The 16,229-nt window shown below is 42.9% G+C and overlaps 1 protein-coding gene across 1 annotated transcript in view; it reads left to right on the top strand.

The window, feature by feature from the left end:
- Positions 1-1,203: 1,203 nt before the first annotated feature.
- The window catches only part of ABHD17C (abhydrolase domain containing 17C, depalmitoylase), a 32,825-nt gene continuing 17,799 nt past the window's right edge, over positions 1,204-16,229 (top strand). The window contains exon 1 of the mRNA XM_035335963.1: positions 1,204-1,998. Within this exon, the coding sequence (XP_035191854.1) occupies positions 1,466-1,998 (533 nt within the window). The 5' untranslated portion in view covers positions 1,204-1,465. The remainder of the gene's footprint in view (positions 1,999-16,229) is intronic.

Genomic DNA, 16,229 nt, shown 5'->3' with positions numbered 1-16,229 from the left:
TACATGAATACATGAATTATGTACTAAGTCCAGGTATCATTTTCCTTATATTTTCACTTGGACAGCTAATGCTACCCTACAGTGTGGCTTTTTTTTTTTTTTTCCAGCAAGTATGTGCTGCTGGTTAATTAACGTAAGGGCTTACTTATAACCCTCGCTAGTAAAGGAACATTAACATTAATGTCCATTTGTCTTTTATTCAGTGTCTCCTGTTGTTCTCCAAAGCAGTATGTTGAGGCCCATTTCCTTGACCAGCGCTGGGTTCTGTCATTTGGCATAAATCTTTTGGTAACTGATTCAATGCGGTTTGGGATGTGGGTTATTAGCCCGTTTTTCCACCGAAATCAGGCTTATGCAGTTGCCTGTGTGTCTTTATCAACTCTCTGTGGCACCTCTTGAAGCTCTTGACCAACTTTGGCCACACCTTGACCGATTTTCTAGGAAAGAGACTCAAGGCCCCAGGCTGCCGGGGCACCGTGGGGCCCGCAGGGCCCCGCTGTGGGGGAGGCCCAGTGCCCGTTCCCCAGGGCCGCCGCCAAATGGCCCCCGCGCCCCGCCCGCCCTTCAGCCGCTGCCCCCGGCCCCTCCGCGCATGCGCGCGCGGTGGGCGGCCGGCGAGGGGGACAGAGGGGGGGAGCGCTCCCTCTGCACGTGACCCATGCCGCGGCGCGGAAGGGGGGGGGCTGCCTTAAAGGGCCAGTCCTCCCTCTCCCCTCTTGAGCCGCCGCGCCTAGGGGCTGCCGCTCCTCTCCTCTCCCTCTCGGCCCCTCCCCTCGCCGCGCACCTGCCGGGCTCCCCCCGGCGCAGGGCCTAGGGGGCGGCCGCGAGCCGCGGCGGGCGGCGCCGCGTGGGCAGGGCCCGGCCCCCGCCTCGGCCCCGCCGGCACCTGCGGCGGGAGGCCCCGCGCCGCGCCCGTAACCCGGAAGCGGTGCGGAGCGGGGGGGGGGGGGGGGGGGGGGGGGGGACCGGGGCCGGGACATGGCCGCCGCCGGCATGGCCCTGAGCTGAGGAGCGCGGCGACGCGCGGCTGAGCCCCCGCCTCGCCGGCTCCTTCCTCCTCCTCCTCCTCCTCCTCCTCGTCCGCCGGGGGCCGCCGCTCTGCTCGGCCGGCCCGGGGTTGACCTTTCCGCCGAAGGGGGCGGTGTGGGGGGGCTGCGGCCGCTGCCGCGTTAGTTGGGTGCGCGGGGTCGGGGTGGTTCCGTGCTATTTTTTTTTTTTTTCCAAATTTTTAATTTTTTAGGGCCTGGTCGTGCTCACGTTTTGGGCGCTTTTTATTTTTCTAAGCGCATTTTCCTGCCCCGAAGAGCCCCCCCCCCCCCCCCCCTCGGGCTGTTTGCCTTCTGGGAGGGCCGCAGGGAGGACGGTGCGCGGGTTGGGCCGGGGGACGGCCGCGGGCTGCAGCCCAGCACAGGTCCGCGGTGGGGGTTTTCTTTCTTCATTTCTTTTTTCTCCTCCGGCGTCTCTGATGCCAGAACAAGGCCCCAGAATGAACGGTTTCTCTCTGGGCGAGCTCTGCTGGCTCTTCTGCTGCCCGCCTTGCCCCAGCCGCATCGCTGCCAAGCTGGCCTTCCTGCCCCCGGAGCCCACCTACACCGTGCTGCAGCCCGAGCAGCAGCAGGAGGCCGGGGCGGCCGCCGGGGCAGGGACCCCGACGGGATCGGGCACCTGCAGCCTGCACCTGAGCGAGCGGGCGGACTGGCAGTACTCGCAGCGGGAACTGGATGCCGTGGAAGTGTTCTTCTCCCGCACGGCCCGAGATAACAGGCTGGGCTGCATGTTCGTGCGGTGTGCCCCCACCGGCCGGTACACGCTGCTCTTCTCGCACGGTAACGCCGTGGACCTGGGCCAGATGTGCAGCTTCTACATTGGCCTCGGCTCCCGCATCAACTGCAACGTCTTCTCTTACGACTACTCCGGCTACGGGGTGAGCACCGGCAAGCCCTCTGAGAAAAACCTGTACGCAGACATTGATGCAGCCTGGCAGGCCCTCAGGACAAGGTAAATGGATGTTGGGAACAAGGTTTTTCTGTGTCTCTCCATAGTCCGAAGAAGTCCGATGTGTGCCCGGTTAACCTGCTGAGAGGTGGAGGGGAAGGGCCTGGAGATGGTGTGCATTGCTTTGGTGGTGTGACTTGCTGGGTGGTTTCATTTCTCAGAAGGATGCACCAGCCTTCATCCATGGGCTTTTTCTAGACTTAGGGGTTTAGTCAGCCATGTTATATGTTAGCCAGTGCTTCGCCATTACAAATCTCCATCTTGGGCAAGAGATACTGCACTGGTTGCAGATTGAGCTTGCAGGACAAAAACTTCTTTCCAAGACTTGCATTGGTATAAATCTTTCCCACCACTTACTATGCTTAGAGGTAACCCTGCTGAGGCCAAGCTTTGACTGAATTTGGCAGTGACCTAGGCTCGTGTTTACCAGGAAACTGCTGGCACTCTGTGGTGCGTCTGGGGTTTCATGCAAGCTCGTGCGACACACGTCTTCCTCTTCTGGCAACCAAACAACTGTTATCAAATTCGGGAGGGTAGCGAGGTGGAAGGAAAAGAGTGTTGACAGGTGGAAGTAGAGCTGGGGATTCTGCCAGGCGGAGATGCTGAAGGAGGTGGCATCCAGAGGGATGGAGCAGCAAGGAGAAGACCGGCAAGGTGGCATGGCTGGTAGGAACATGGAGCCCGGTGCTTCCAGGAAATCCTGAGCAGAGCTGCTGCCCTGAGCTCCTGGCTGCTGCTGCCCAACGTACCTGGGCCTTTTGCTTTTGGCCATGGAAGCCATGAGTGACTTTTGTTGTTGTGTAAGTGGTTCTTAAAGCAGGACCTTGCAGAGTGCCTCATGAAAGAGGGAGCTTTCAAAAGCTTTAATTGTTGCATTAGAGCAAGACAAAAGAACGCAGGATGTTTCTTGTTCTTGTCTCTGTGGCTGTGTGGATGAACTTGGCTTATGAGAATTGAGTATTTAATGTCTATATTGGGGAAACGTGCCAGCTTCAAAAATAGTGACAGGAGCTGTTTCTAATTTAGCTAATTGGCTTTTCAAGGATCTGGGGATTGGTCAGTTATGGAGTCCAAATGGCTTCTGACGTTGGTCTGCCCAAGTCAAGCTAAGATCCTGGGGGAAAGTTACCCTTTCATTAGCGTGTGTTTTGTCTGCATGGTGGGTAAGCCAGGTTCTAGGACTCCTTAAAATAAAATAAATTCAAGTGTTTCTTGAGTATAAGTAATGTTTTAATTGAAAGAAATAACTTTAATATTCTGCATGCAGAATAAATAACTAAAGGCCGCTACTATACTGCGTGTGGCTGATGTAAATAAGGGAGGAAACTGCTTTGAATAAGCTGAGCTTAGCTAATGCTCGTCATTTTGTAGCTGTGTTTTCTCTCCGTTTCACTATTTAGTTGATGGTATTTTTTCATGAAAGCCTTTTATAGCTCTGGAGAAGTGCTTTCACATCAGGTTGGCAGTGCTCACATCTTGACAGGCGTTTAGCGCGTGTTTAAGATCAGTGTAGATCCAGAAACAAGGCGTTCCTTCACTCAAGCCTACCAAGAAACCTAAACCAGAAGGCGATGCAAACAGGTGCCTTGCTTGCCCTGAAAGGATTGGCTCCTTCTACTGAAGCGTGACTGGAGGAAGTTCATAATTTTGTATTCGAGTCCTTCCTGCGGTTTATACAAGGTCTAGGTTCTGTTCTTCCTTAAACTGAGGGGTTGAAATTTGCTGACTCTTCCTCTGCCATGCTTGTAAATCCCAGATCACAGCGCTGCGCTGGGAGTGCTGCTAGGGTGGTTGTGTTACCATTGCTTAGATTTTTGGCAGCCAAAGGAAATAGTATTTTAGGTATGCAGTAAAGGAATAGATTACAGTAAAATCGAAGTATAAATAAATAAATAAAAAACCAGACAAAAAAAATCCAACCTATCCTCTGAGGTGACTTTCAGCTTACAAGGAAACCATCATCTCCCTGCTTATAAATCTCTAAGCGGTAATATGAACTTCAAAAGACTGATAATTTCTTAGCCCCACTTAATAAGTGCAAATGTTTAAGAGAAATATTCTGCTGTAAAAATACAAATCTGTCTTTTGAGGTAAAATGTCATGCTGTGCTGTTTCTGCTGCAGCAGTTAATTGGTAGCTTCCAAGAGTTTGTGTGTGGTTTCGTTCTTAATGCAAATTTCTAGCATTTGGCCTGGAGTCATGCGGTAGTGAACTGTAACACGCAGTTAGAAGAGAAGCCTTAAAATAGGAGAGGTTCACTATGCCATAGAAAGTATTTAGTCATCTGTGCTGAGGTCTGTGCGAAACTGTCGCGCTTCTGAATCCACCAGGCGTTCCACCTGGCAACAGAAAGGAATGGGTAAAATGTTGGAGGTGTTGGATTCCCTTTTTTTAATGTTGTGCCTGCAAAGTACAACTGTTATTTAGCAAATATCAATTAATCACTTTGTTTTGAATGTTGTGCTGAGTAAGACAGGAATTTACACTACACTTGGACAAAACAGATCATTGCTGAGTTTTAGGATGATGATGAACTGACTGTGGCTGCAAACATGCCTGCAAATTTTGATGAGTTTTGAAGGTACTGACATGAGGGTCTTGTTATCACATACACAGCTGGGTATCAGACCTTCTATAACAAATGATTGTAAAAAAGTTGATGAAAAGTAATATCATTGAGGTTTATGTTCAGTTCAATTATCGACCTCTCTTTGGAGAATCAATGTCAACTACTTGCCATTCTTCTAGTCATTGTAATAGAGTAACTCACTTTCCTTACTGTTAGTCAGATGAATGCTAACTACAAGTTTTAACGTTAAATGTCTTTCAGCCTAGGTAAGATGTCCTATAATTCTATCCCCTTGATTTTTTTTTGTTGTTCTTTCCAATGTCTAACTGTATTTATTTATTTCCTCTTCATCAGCAAGTTTCCATCTCGTACCTAAGTATTTCTCAATAGATCTTCAACCTTCATTGCTTCAGGTGACATTTTTAAGGGCTACATTTTGGGCAGGCAGGTGCGTTTCTGCTCTGTTTCTTGAAGGGAAGGAAGCTGCATCGTCCTGCTCTCTGGCAGGGCCTGGAGGGCTTCAAATTCTTGGTTTTATTGGGGTGTGATTTACTCTCCCCCTCATATCTGATTGAAACAGTACAGCATTTGCGCAGAATGACTTGTTCTCCCCCCCACCTTCCTGAATGGGGGGGGACCATGGAGAGACCAAGCTTTCTAACACTTTTACATGAAGATGATGCATGGTGTTTAAAAATGGGATATGCACTCAGGGTTCGTGTACTGTGCGCAAGCACAAAGCTGTGACTGCTCTGTTGGTTGCATGCTATTTGTGATAAAATCAATTTGTATGTTCTCTGAAAACTTGGGGAAGGTTTGAGAAAGGCTTTAAAATCGTGGTAAAATGAAAGAAGGCACTGCTTCTGCAGTCTCCAGTTCTGTGCTAGAGTATCAAAGAGAACCTGTTAGTATAGTGCATCTTCTGGATGCTGCGAGGAGGCGAAGAAAACATAGTTAATAAATTGGTTAGAAGAGCTGTTCTTACTGTGTTTAACAACATACCACTTAATAGTTCTTTGTTGTGCACAGTATAAACTATCCTAATACCTTCTATTTCTATTTTAGCTTTTCATAAATGATAGATTTCATTGAGATGTTTAGTTCATTCTCAGAACAGGTACATCTAAGTTTGCCTTTCAGTCCATAGAGGAGCATTGGTTCACTTCTGGTTTTGGTTAGGCTTCAACAGAAATCTGTCTTTGCCACAATGGAAGGAATTGAACTGTGAAATGCAAGGGCTTTTGACAAATGAACGGCAGATAGTTTAGAATATTTAATTATTTTAAAAACTTTTCCCTCAAATTTCATGTTAAAAAATGAACAGCTGTCTTTATATGAATATTTTTATTGCAGTGCTGATTATCTGTCACTCCTTATTGCTGTTTCCTTTGCAGGAACTGGTGGAAGAGTGTTACAGCTTTCGTTTAAGGAAAATTAGGAAACACCTAATGGGATTACACTGGAGCGATAACTAATCTTCTGAGGTTGTGTCAGTGTAGTTAGTCTCCATTTGCTGAAGTGGTTGCAGTTTTCTAGGTGAATAATAGTTTCAGTTTTTTTTCCTTGATTTATTAAAGTAGTTACTTTCTACCTTATTTTTTTCTGCACCAGTCTTCTTTCTTTAGCGCTGTGTTGCTGTGTGTGACCTGGCCTGATTTCTCTGGATTGAATATTTTGGCATTCAGGTTCAACCTAAAAATTTTCATTCTACATATGCCTTTGAAGCCCCTCCTAAAGACCTAGCCTTAGTCCTTCCTTTCCACTCAGTGCTTCCAGAAGCAGTTAATTGGAGAATTTGTAATATGTACTTTTGGTGGAATTGGGAGAACAGAAGTCATAGTTTATTATGAAGAGACATATGAGATGTTTTGCACCTTCCCAACATGTTTTATACTAAGAATAAATTCCCTCTGTGTATTCACCACTGTGAAAATACAATAATGATGTTACACATTAACTTTGGTTACTTCGAATATAAATTTTGCAAGAGGATCTTTGCATCGCCTTTCTATCACTGAAGGCAGATAAACCAGCATATTTTTTTCATAAAATTGAGGTACTATTTTAGTGAAAATGTAGAGGTTTTGACGTGAAATTCGCCACGTTCATTCTTGAGATGGCCAAGAGCCATGCTTGGCAGAGCTCAGGAATAACAGGGTTCCACCATGCTTCCTTGTTCATGGTGCATCAGCTGGCAGGCAGTTCTAAATCACACCTAGGTAGCAGATGATTTGCCTATTGCCCTTCACCCTACATTATATTAACCTAGACTTCCTTGTGTTGCTTCTTACTGCAGTTTGTGGCTAATAATTTGCATAATATTTATAATAACGTAGCTGTTCTCCCAACCAGCTGTAGCCTACGTGTGCTCTCCTGGTTCCTCGAGCATGTCAGCAGCGGAGCTTCATAAATCCAGCCATGGGTTTAGATCCGGGACTTCTTGTCGTTGGCTGTAACAGGTTATTTCCCACTTTGAGGTTTTTAATAACGTTGGTAAGATGTCTGCAAAGGATTATTTAATGTATGCTTGCTACTTTTTAAGGAGGCTGTTTTGTGAAGTTTAATGTATTCTACCCACTGTGGTTAGTACTTCGAGAAAAACTGTACACAACTTGTCTCAAAAATAGAAGCACACGAAATAGTCCCCTGTTGTTGTCTGTGTAATGAGCAGAGATGAATTCAGATGATGTCCCAGGGACAAATACCGACAACTGTTTAAAAACAGGTGCTCTGATGTTCAAAGTTACTCAAAATGTTTATCGAGCTTTCGTGTCACATTACACAGATGAGTCACTGCAGTAGAAGAAAGTACTGTTGTTAAATACTTTCCTACTTCTGTTGGGACCGTAAGATCAAAAAGCATATTTAAAAAAATACATACATATTCTTGACAGTGAAAAATGTTTTTGCAACCGGTGTGTTTGGGAAGAAAACTAAGCTGCCAAAGAACCTTTGGATAATGCTATTTGTCATCCTGAGCGTGGATAGTCCTGAAATCCAGCCGCTGGAGCTAGAGAGGTTAGTTTACCGTGCCACATGGAGGTTGTAGGGCCTGGTTCTCTCCATCATCAGAGCATGGAACATAGGGGTTTCTAGAGAGCCATACTGTTAAATACTGCATGCTAAAGTAACAAAAGACTTCTTGTCTGTTTTTATTCTTGCTCAGCTGCCTCAAGTCTTTTGAGAAAGAAGGACAAGCCTTTTCCCCTTCTCACTCTGGCCAGAGAAGTGTGTTCCCTTTCAAGACTGAGCTGGAGGCTGTTACAGGGTGACCACTCGAGCTGTGCGTGTTCTGGTAGCGTGTAGGTTTGTTTGGTGTGCTCCTAATGGGAGGATGAGCTGGATTTTGCTCTGAAGCCAGAGGCAATCCTTCAACCTCAAAAAAAAAAAAAAAAAAAAAAAAAAGACTCCAAAATCCAACCCTTTGGTTGTCCATATTTGCTTGTCCTTTACTACTGTTTTTCTTTGGAGCGTTTCCCCAAGTTTCCAGTGGCTCACTGTTCGTGAGTGTAAGTGAAAAGAACAAGGGGGAAAAAAGTTGTAACGGTGTCCAGGATTGTAGATACCTGGGGATACAAGTGGGGAAACATATTTAGCTGCAGAGGTGGGTTATCTGCCAGCAACTGGTTTTGTGGAGAAAACTGACTTCTTGAGCAAATGGATATTTGTGTTTCCATGCTGAATAAAGGAAACAGGTGAGGTTTTTTTTGGTTTTCTATTTTTTGATTCTGTGCTGCTTCCTCATGTGGAAGTACACTAGTATAAAGGAAATGCCAAGCAATTAGCCATTTGGAGCCTAAATAGTGTAGCATATGTCTGAATTTCTTGTTTGGTTTTAAGATGACATTTGCATGGTGGAGAGAGTAATGTAGTTACAGCAACTTTTACCTTTAAACCCTGTCCCAAATATTTTTAAGGGAAATAGGAAATTAATTCCTCAGTTGCATTCTGTGTTGGCTTTAAAGACAACAGCCTCAAAATGATGTAGCACTAATAAATTCAATGGACAAGTAACATTGCTGGTTTTTTTCCTAAAGCTGGTAATAAATTTAATGAATAACTAACACTCCCTTCTGCCCTCCTTCTCAAAAATAAATCAATTACAAGGCTGCCTTGGAAGCATTTGAAATGAGTCATAAAATAAGCTACGCATATGTTGAAACTAACGTGCTCCTGCACATACCAGGTTTGCTTTGCCAATTAGCCCCTAAAAAGGGCAGAATTCTTTCTCTGTTGATTAACTTCAGGAGATCATTTCGGTTGCCACTGCACTTAAGAGAAATTAAAGGCATTATCCATGTGCACGGTGAGAGGCTCCTTGTGTTTTCTTGAATCTAAGAAGGGCATATCTTGATGGTTTTTGTGTTATTGAGGCTCTTCTTTGTTTCTTCGTGTTAATTTGAGCCTATATTGACTGTTTATACTGATCTGAAGGAGAAATAACTAAGTATTATTTTTTCTAACTTAAAAATCAGTTTTAATGTGGACTAAAACACAACAGGTGGACAAACATATATAGGAATACAAACTCAGCCTCTACAGGAATCAGCAGATAGCAGATAATGGAGATAACAGGGACTGGTACTTGTGAATAAGCCGTTTCAGTGACCCAGTCGCTCCTCCTGCATCTTGCTGCTGTGCTTGCCAGTTTTTAGAGGAACGGCATATACCAGTCCTGCGTGCACAGCCCAACATCTGATGATGAAGCTGAATTTCGTTCCTGCTGTCAAACTGAGTGTTTTGTTGGGCTGTGTGGGAGCAGTTTGTTTGTTTTTCTTCTCAGTGTTGCCTGTTGTGTGAGCAATGGAAGCGTGTGGTTGCAAACCCAGGAAACGCCCCCTGAACACTGAGGACTGAAGATGCTCTTAATAGAAGACTAGAAGGCTTCTAATGGAAGGGGGTGAATAATACGTGCTGACAGCTTAAGGACTTTGGAATAAGGAATGCAAAGATGTTCCTAAGGCTGGTTTGAGGAAAAATTAGTTATTGTGGCATGCTTGTGCATGAAGCCACCTGCAATCTCAGGAAGGTGCACATTTAAGCCAGCTGCATAATGAGTGTTATACAGGCATTATGTATATCTGTACTTTTATTCCATATCTTTTTTAACCACCATGTTAGTTTTACAGACCAAAGCTTCTCCAGTATTGGCATTAAACATTGTGGTTGGATTTGCTGACCATGAAACCACATCATGCACAGGCAGAACATAGAACATTGTGCTGAGCAGCAGGGTTCGGCTCCGTTCCCACCCGCCTTCCCTCCCTTGGTCTCGTGTGTCTTGATGAGCGCTTGCATATCTATGGGAAAATCCCTACAGTCACGAAATAAATGTGCATCATTTTTCCTTAAAAAGGAAAATTTTCATGTGGGTTCATAAATGAAAAATGATGGTGATGTGGAAGATGAGGTTTAAGTTAGCATGTTTGCCTCAGAGTGCAGAGGGAAACATTTAAACTTCGTGTAATCTCAAAGTATTGCATCTGTGGCTTTTGTGTGGCCCGTTTCTTAGAAAAAACTTCATTTGTGCTTGTCTGAAAGTAATATTATTTATTGGTACAGTCTGTTGAAATTCTTTCTAGGCACGTCTTTCAAGATGAAAATGCGTTTTTAAATGTTAATTTGAAATTAATGGTTGGTTTACACAGTTTGGGGTATGCTTTTAGGAAGTTCTTTGAGCCTTCTTTGAAAAACCTGCTTACATATAAAAAAAAAGTTACTTTAACAATGTTGACTCTTGTGAGCCTTGTTTATCAGCCAAGGCATGCTGCTGAAACGAGCTGTGTAGAGCAGCGCCTGGCAAGGAACCCTCCTTGAGGCTTGTGGTGTCAACTGGTAGTTCTCAGAGCTTTTCTAGTACAGGACACTGCTAAACTTCTTGGGATCCCAGTACCTTAGAACAGTTAAATCTAACTTTATGACATCGCATGTCCACTTCTTTGCATGTACCACAAATCGATGTGTATGAAGGCATGAATAAAGGGACCCAAAAAATCTGAACTTCTGGAGACCAACTTCAACACGTTTCTCAGGAAGGCATGCTCTATATGTGGCTTGAAGTGTTTCTCTTTCAACAAGAGGGTTGTTTAGAAAAGGCTTTGCTCAGACTGTAAGGTCTTTCGGGGCATTCTTCACTGCTGGCTTGTGAAGCTTGTCAAGCTTTGCTTTGGATGTTCTATGAGAACTTGAAAAATGGTGTTGAATATCAGCAAAGCAGCAAAAATGGCTATGTATTCTTTCCAGTGTAAGATAAGCTGAGATAAGGTCCAGATTATTTAATCATTATTCCATGAATCTTAAGCATTATTTATAATAAATTAAAAGGGAAGGTCTGCTGTTGGGGGGGATGGGGAGGGTCATTTGTCTCAACTATTGCACTATACAATAAATTGCAAGTCTTACAATAAGCAAAACAAAGTAAAAGCCAACAACAATATGGGGGTAAACTTCTGTTAAGCATTTTGCATTTGTGGTACACAAACCCATCTGCACTTTAAAGGAATTCTTTAGTAGTTAGCTTGCCTTTTTAAATGTTGGACTGGCTTGTCTGTACAGATCTTAATCTTTGTCCCATCTCTGTATCATCTTCCCCAACAAGTGATGTGTTCATGTAGGATGAATGCATGACAGCCTGGGGAAAGTGGCATCTTTCAAGAAAATGGTTTTGAAGCATGTCCTCCAGGGGCAAATTTAGAAAACTCTTCTCCAACATGCTGTTGGTTCTTCATAGCTTCATTTCTCTTAAAGGTATGTGTATGTTCTGGTGGGTGTGTTTTTTTGTTTGTTTGTTTTTTAATTGAAATAGCTAATTCAATATCATATTTATTTTGGAGGTGTTCCCTGGACAATTCTCTACCTCGAGGCAGTTGTTCAAGAGCCAGGCCGTTTTTTACTACCTCTAAATCTCAGATGGATCTCAACTTACCTGTTGAGTTGTAGTATATATTTTCTTCACAATATTTTGTTGTTGTTGTTCCCTGCTGTAAAAGTCAGTATATTTTTCTAATGAAGTACGGCTTTAATATGTCTTAATGCTACAGAAAAATATAGTGCTTCAGTGCTTAACCAACTGTGAAAGCACCAAGTTGTAGAAAGGTGGGGTGGTGTTTCAACTAGTTCTACTATTTTTACGGGTACCAGTTTATGAGCATGTAACTTTTGCCTCAGGGTGGTTAATAATTACACTGACTTAGCATACGTTACAGGGATCTGGTTTTGATGCAAGAAGCACCCTTTTAGAAGTCAGTACAGCAGTTTAAGATACGTGGTGTTTGACCCAAAGCCTGACTAGCATGGCTGAAAAGTTTTGACTTCTGAACCTCTGTCAGCTTCCAAACCCTTGTTTCTCTGATGAAGTAACCCTCTACGCTCTCTGTTGAGCTCTTGCTAATTATTCATGTAACGTTATATTTGTTTCTAAAGCCTGTGCATAAAACCAGTACAATTAGTTCTATATCCCATTTTATAAAATTTGTACTAAAAACTAATCTGATTACATATGAACTATTATCTCTGAAGTAATACAGGCACAAATTTATTTGCCTTTCAAATAAAGGAATCACTTTGATTTGCATTTGCTTTAACAAAGAACAAAGATTCCAGTAGGTTCAAAGAACAGATTGTACTTGAATATAACTTGTCTGAATTTTGGCCTAAAAGATTGTCGTAAATTCTCAATATTGACCCAGTTTTGTCCAGAGTGAGAGGGTTGCAAAGTGTCCTTGGTCTGCTGAATTCTTTCCTAGCCTTTTATTCTACTGAGACTGAGCAAGCTGGTCCAAACTGGATGCCCTTCTGTCAAAGCGCATCTCAGATTGGTGGTCCATTTTGAGGAGAGCACTGAACAGACGCTATTGATACAAATAAGAATGGGCATCTTCCAATTATTTCTGGAAATTATCCTCTCAGTCCAAAATCCACTTTAATAGTGATCATAATGAGGGATCTTTCACTAAACCTGAGGATCTTTTGTGTTTCTTATCTGGACGCAGTTTGAAACGTGTTACATTTCACAACAGGCAAATCTAAACCAAAGCTGATGATCTTTGATTATTATAATTAGTCTCTTTGGTTGGACATCCACAGCATTTTATTTTTTTTAATCCAAAGTGAGTGTTAATTTGGAAAAAGGGAAGCAATGTTAGTTTAAACTTAGCTTGCTTTGTTACTGGCATTTTGAAGGGGAGAGGATTTCGCAAGGGTTGCTTGTCATTTGTTAGCCTCCTCTGCCTTCCACTGCTCCCAGTGCTTCTGGTGTGAACTGTCTTTTCTGCCCTACACCGTAGAATTGGTCAATAATAAGTCTGGTCAATCTTAGTCTTTAAATATTCTTTTTAAATTCTCAGGAAATATTTCAGTTTTGCTTCTGCATTGAAAACTTTGTGGTGCTAGGAGAAAGGGAAGCGTTATTCATTTGAAAAGTGTAACTGTGTGGAGAGCTAGATATGCAGAGTGTGTGCTGGGAGGGCAACCCAGCAGCAGCTTCTAAATAAAAGTGTGTGTGTCATGAAATGGTGAACTACAGAAAACCTACACAGACACAATATTACTAACCAAATGGGTGTTTGGCTAAAGTAGACGTGAATACACCCACTCTTCTAAACATTACACGTTATCTGCTATTTCAAAAATAGAAACTTCAACAGCGTAAGACATAACAATAAACCATGCTAGGCAGCTGCTGGTGAGGCACCTACTGGAATTGCTGGCATTTTTTCCTGCATACCCACTTGTTCTCAGGTGGTGCTGCAACTAAGTAGGGAACCTGATTTGTTTACCAGAATGGCGTCACAGATACAGAGGCAAATAGGACACTGAAAAACATCGTAGTCCAGGAAGCTACTTCTCCTCTCTTCCTCTGTTATTTTTTAATGTTTCATGTATTTATTTTTATTTCCTAAGATGCATCAGCAGGTCAGTATCTACCTTTAGCATCAGCTGGAGTAATGCACTTAAGTGATTGCATTAACAGATGTCCTTGATCCACTGCTAGGTACTTCTGCTGCTTGTGGAGTGGCTGTCTGATAACTGATAAGCATCCTTCTCTTGCTAGTCAACCTCCTCCTGGAAAAAAATCTTTCAGACAGAGCACAAAAACAATTGGCCTTGTTAACTAGAGAGAATGCTGGCAGAAAACAAAATACCCAACCATGCTGTTTGAATATCGTAAAAGCATCTTGATCTGCACAGTTTGGTCAAAATGCCTTTTACTCCGTAGAAGCTCAGATGATGCCAAGTAAGACCTGCTTAAGCTGAACGACTGTTTGTGACCTAGTTCCAGGGCTAAGTTTTTCTGATGCGAGTTCAGGAAAGTTATGAGAAAATTAGTACCTTCCTAAATCTCTAGTCTTAAGAAACGGGATCAGTACTTCTAATATTAGTAACTTTAAAATAGGTAAAATGCAGTAACGTGTAATGTTTTTGCATGCGATTAAATGCAGACATCCGTTTATGTAATAAATTGCTGGTTTTGTGCTCTGTTGTCAAGTTCCTGGAGAACACAAGGCCGTTTTCGTGACCACTTCAACCAAACACGCAGGAGGAATGCTGAGTCCATGCTAAATTGCTCAAAATTCCAAGTAGTGGCTTCTGGACAAAAAAGGAGGAGGGATTTAGCCCCTAGGTCTGGGATGATAAAGGCTTTGGCTAGGAAATTTGATTTTAAGCTCTGAACCTAGTTATCTGTGATCTGCTGTTTTGGAACATCTGGTGCTGTTAATCCCGGTGATTGCTGTGTATTTTTTTAATCATCTTAGCTTTATATTGACTGTTACTGGGGTCTGAACATTGAATGCGCTAAAAGTTCATTAAAGGAACGTGCACAAGAGGGAAAAATAAGTGTAAAATTATGCAAGTCTAAATATTGGTTGAAAAATGTATGGATTCTGGGGAGCAACAGGTCTTTAATCCTGGTAGAGTCAAGTCAGCCCGTCTTTGAGTGACGAGAATGGAAGAACTTGAGGATGCTTTGGAATCATTTCCAGTTTCGCATTTATATACTACTTTAATGTAAACTACAGGAGGCCATTGCTTTTTTTTTCCCTTCCCACCCCTGTATCTATTAATACACTTTCTCTTGAAGATTAGTTAAGAAGATACCCGTAGTTGATACAAGGAGGTTTTTTGTAGTATAAGAACATTGTTCTTTATCCTCAACATGAAATGAATGCTTAAGATCCATTTATGTCTAAAGGCACTTCCTAAGCTTCTGTTAGTATCCTTTTTTAACCTCCTTACTGCTTTTTTCCATTGGAATAACTCTATATAGGCTGCCCTGAGATAAGATTTTGAGTGCCACAGCAAAAAAGTAGAAATGAATTGATGCCTTACTTCAAAAATAGAATCTAAAAATGGTGAGAAACAAAGAACACTGAGATATTGTTTCTGAAAAGATGTTGGAAAAATATTTTCTTGTAATAGATTGGTTTCATGAAATGACTGTCTTCTTCCATTTGGCAGTTAGCACTCTTGTTATTTATTAGAATATTTAATAAATGTGGCTGAGAATGGATAACAGAGAAGGCAGGAGAGTGGTGTTTCTCTGTGAGGCTGTGAATGTTCTCCACTTTGAAATCAAATGCCTAAGCACATACAAATTCACGCTGTAGTACAGCTCGGTGTCTGCAGCACATACAAAACCGATATGCTTTCTGCTCTTGGCTGGGGGTAGGGAAAAATAGAGGTTACAGTGTCATTTATCCAAGCAGGATTTCTTCCTGTTTGTGATTCTCAAGACATGTCAGTGCAGAGGAAGTGCTGAATGCTTAGATTTTTAGATCAAAAGGAAGCATTGCTTTTCCTCTTTAAATCTGTGGAATTGGTTTCAGAGTAACTCAAAGAAACATGAAATATTTCCATAGAATTAAGAGTGCTATCCAAGCAGGATGTGTGTTCCCCTGAAAAAACAGGCTATGACACTTCACTTAGCTTCTGCACTGAGCCCTTAAATGTTCATGAGATATTGCATATCTCTGAGAGAAGTCTAGTCTTATTTAATAACTTTGCTTGCTCTTCTGTAGTGCATGAGCATATTAATGTAAGTATGCAAGGGAAGGAGAAACGCTACTGCCAGCTGAGTCATCTTCATATAATGCTTGTCAATAAAATATTCATTTAACAGGGACAGATGCGTCCATTTGCAGTCAGTTCTCTTTAGGAATCTTGGGCCAGTGCATAGGTACTTACATTTTTTTGTAGCAGGACCTCTCTGCTGTCCTCATCTTCTGTTCTCCCTTCCTGCCCTCTCCTCCCATTTCTACCAGGGACTCTTAAATCACTACCAGAACTAAAACAATGCTTTGGGATAGGCAGAAACAATGTGTGCAGATTGTCTGCTCACATACTTGTAAGTCCTTATCCATCCCAGCTCCGGTGTAATCCTCTTGGGACTTCGGCTTTGGTGCTCTGCGGGAGAGACTGCATTCAGATTTCCAGGGATCTTTGAAGAACAGTGGGAAAATGGCTTTAACTTTGTCTGCTCTAATAGGATTTCAGATACAAGCGCCTGCAGTTTGCTGAGGCTGTTCGACTTCTTTGTTCTCTTCTGTCAGCATTATGGAGATAATGCTTGAATCTTTTTTGTCAGCTTGTTTTCTGGATATAATTACAGATGTCTGAGTGACTTAAGGAAAATACTGTATCAATGCCACGTGTTCAGTGGTTTGTA

The sequence above is a fragment of the Oxyura jamaicensis genome, chromosome 10 (assembly GCF_011077185.1).
Source record: "Oxyura jamaicensis isolate SHBP4307 breed ruddy duck chromosome 10, BPBGC_Ojam_1.0, whole genome shotgun sequence".
Lineage (NCBI taxonomy): Eukaryota > Metazoa > Chordata > Aves > Anseriformes > Anatidae > Oxyura > Oxyura jamaicensis.
The sequence above is the reverse complement of the archived record's forward strand: the minus strand, read 5'-3'. Positions and strand labels throughout refer to the sequence as shown.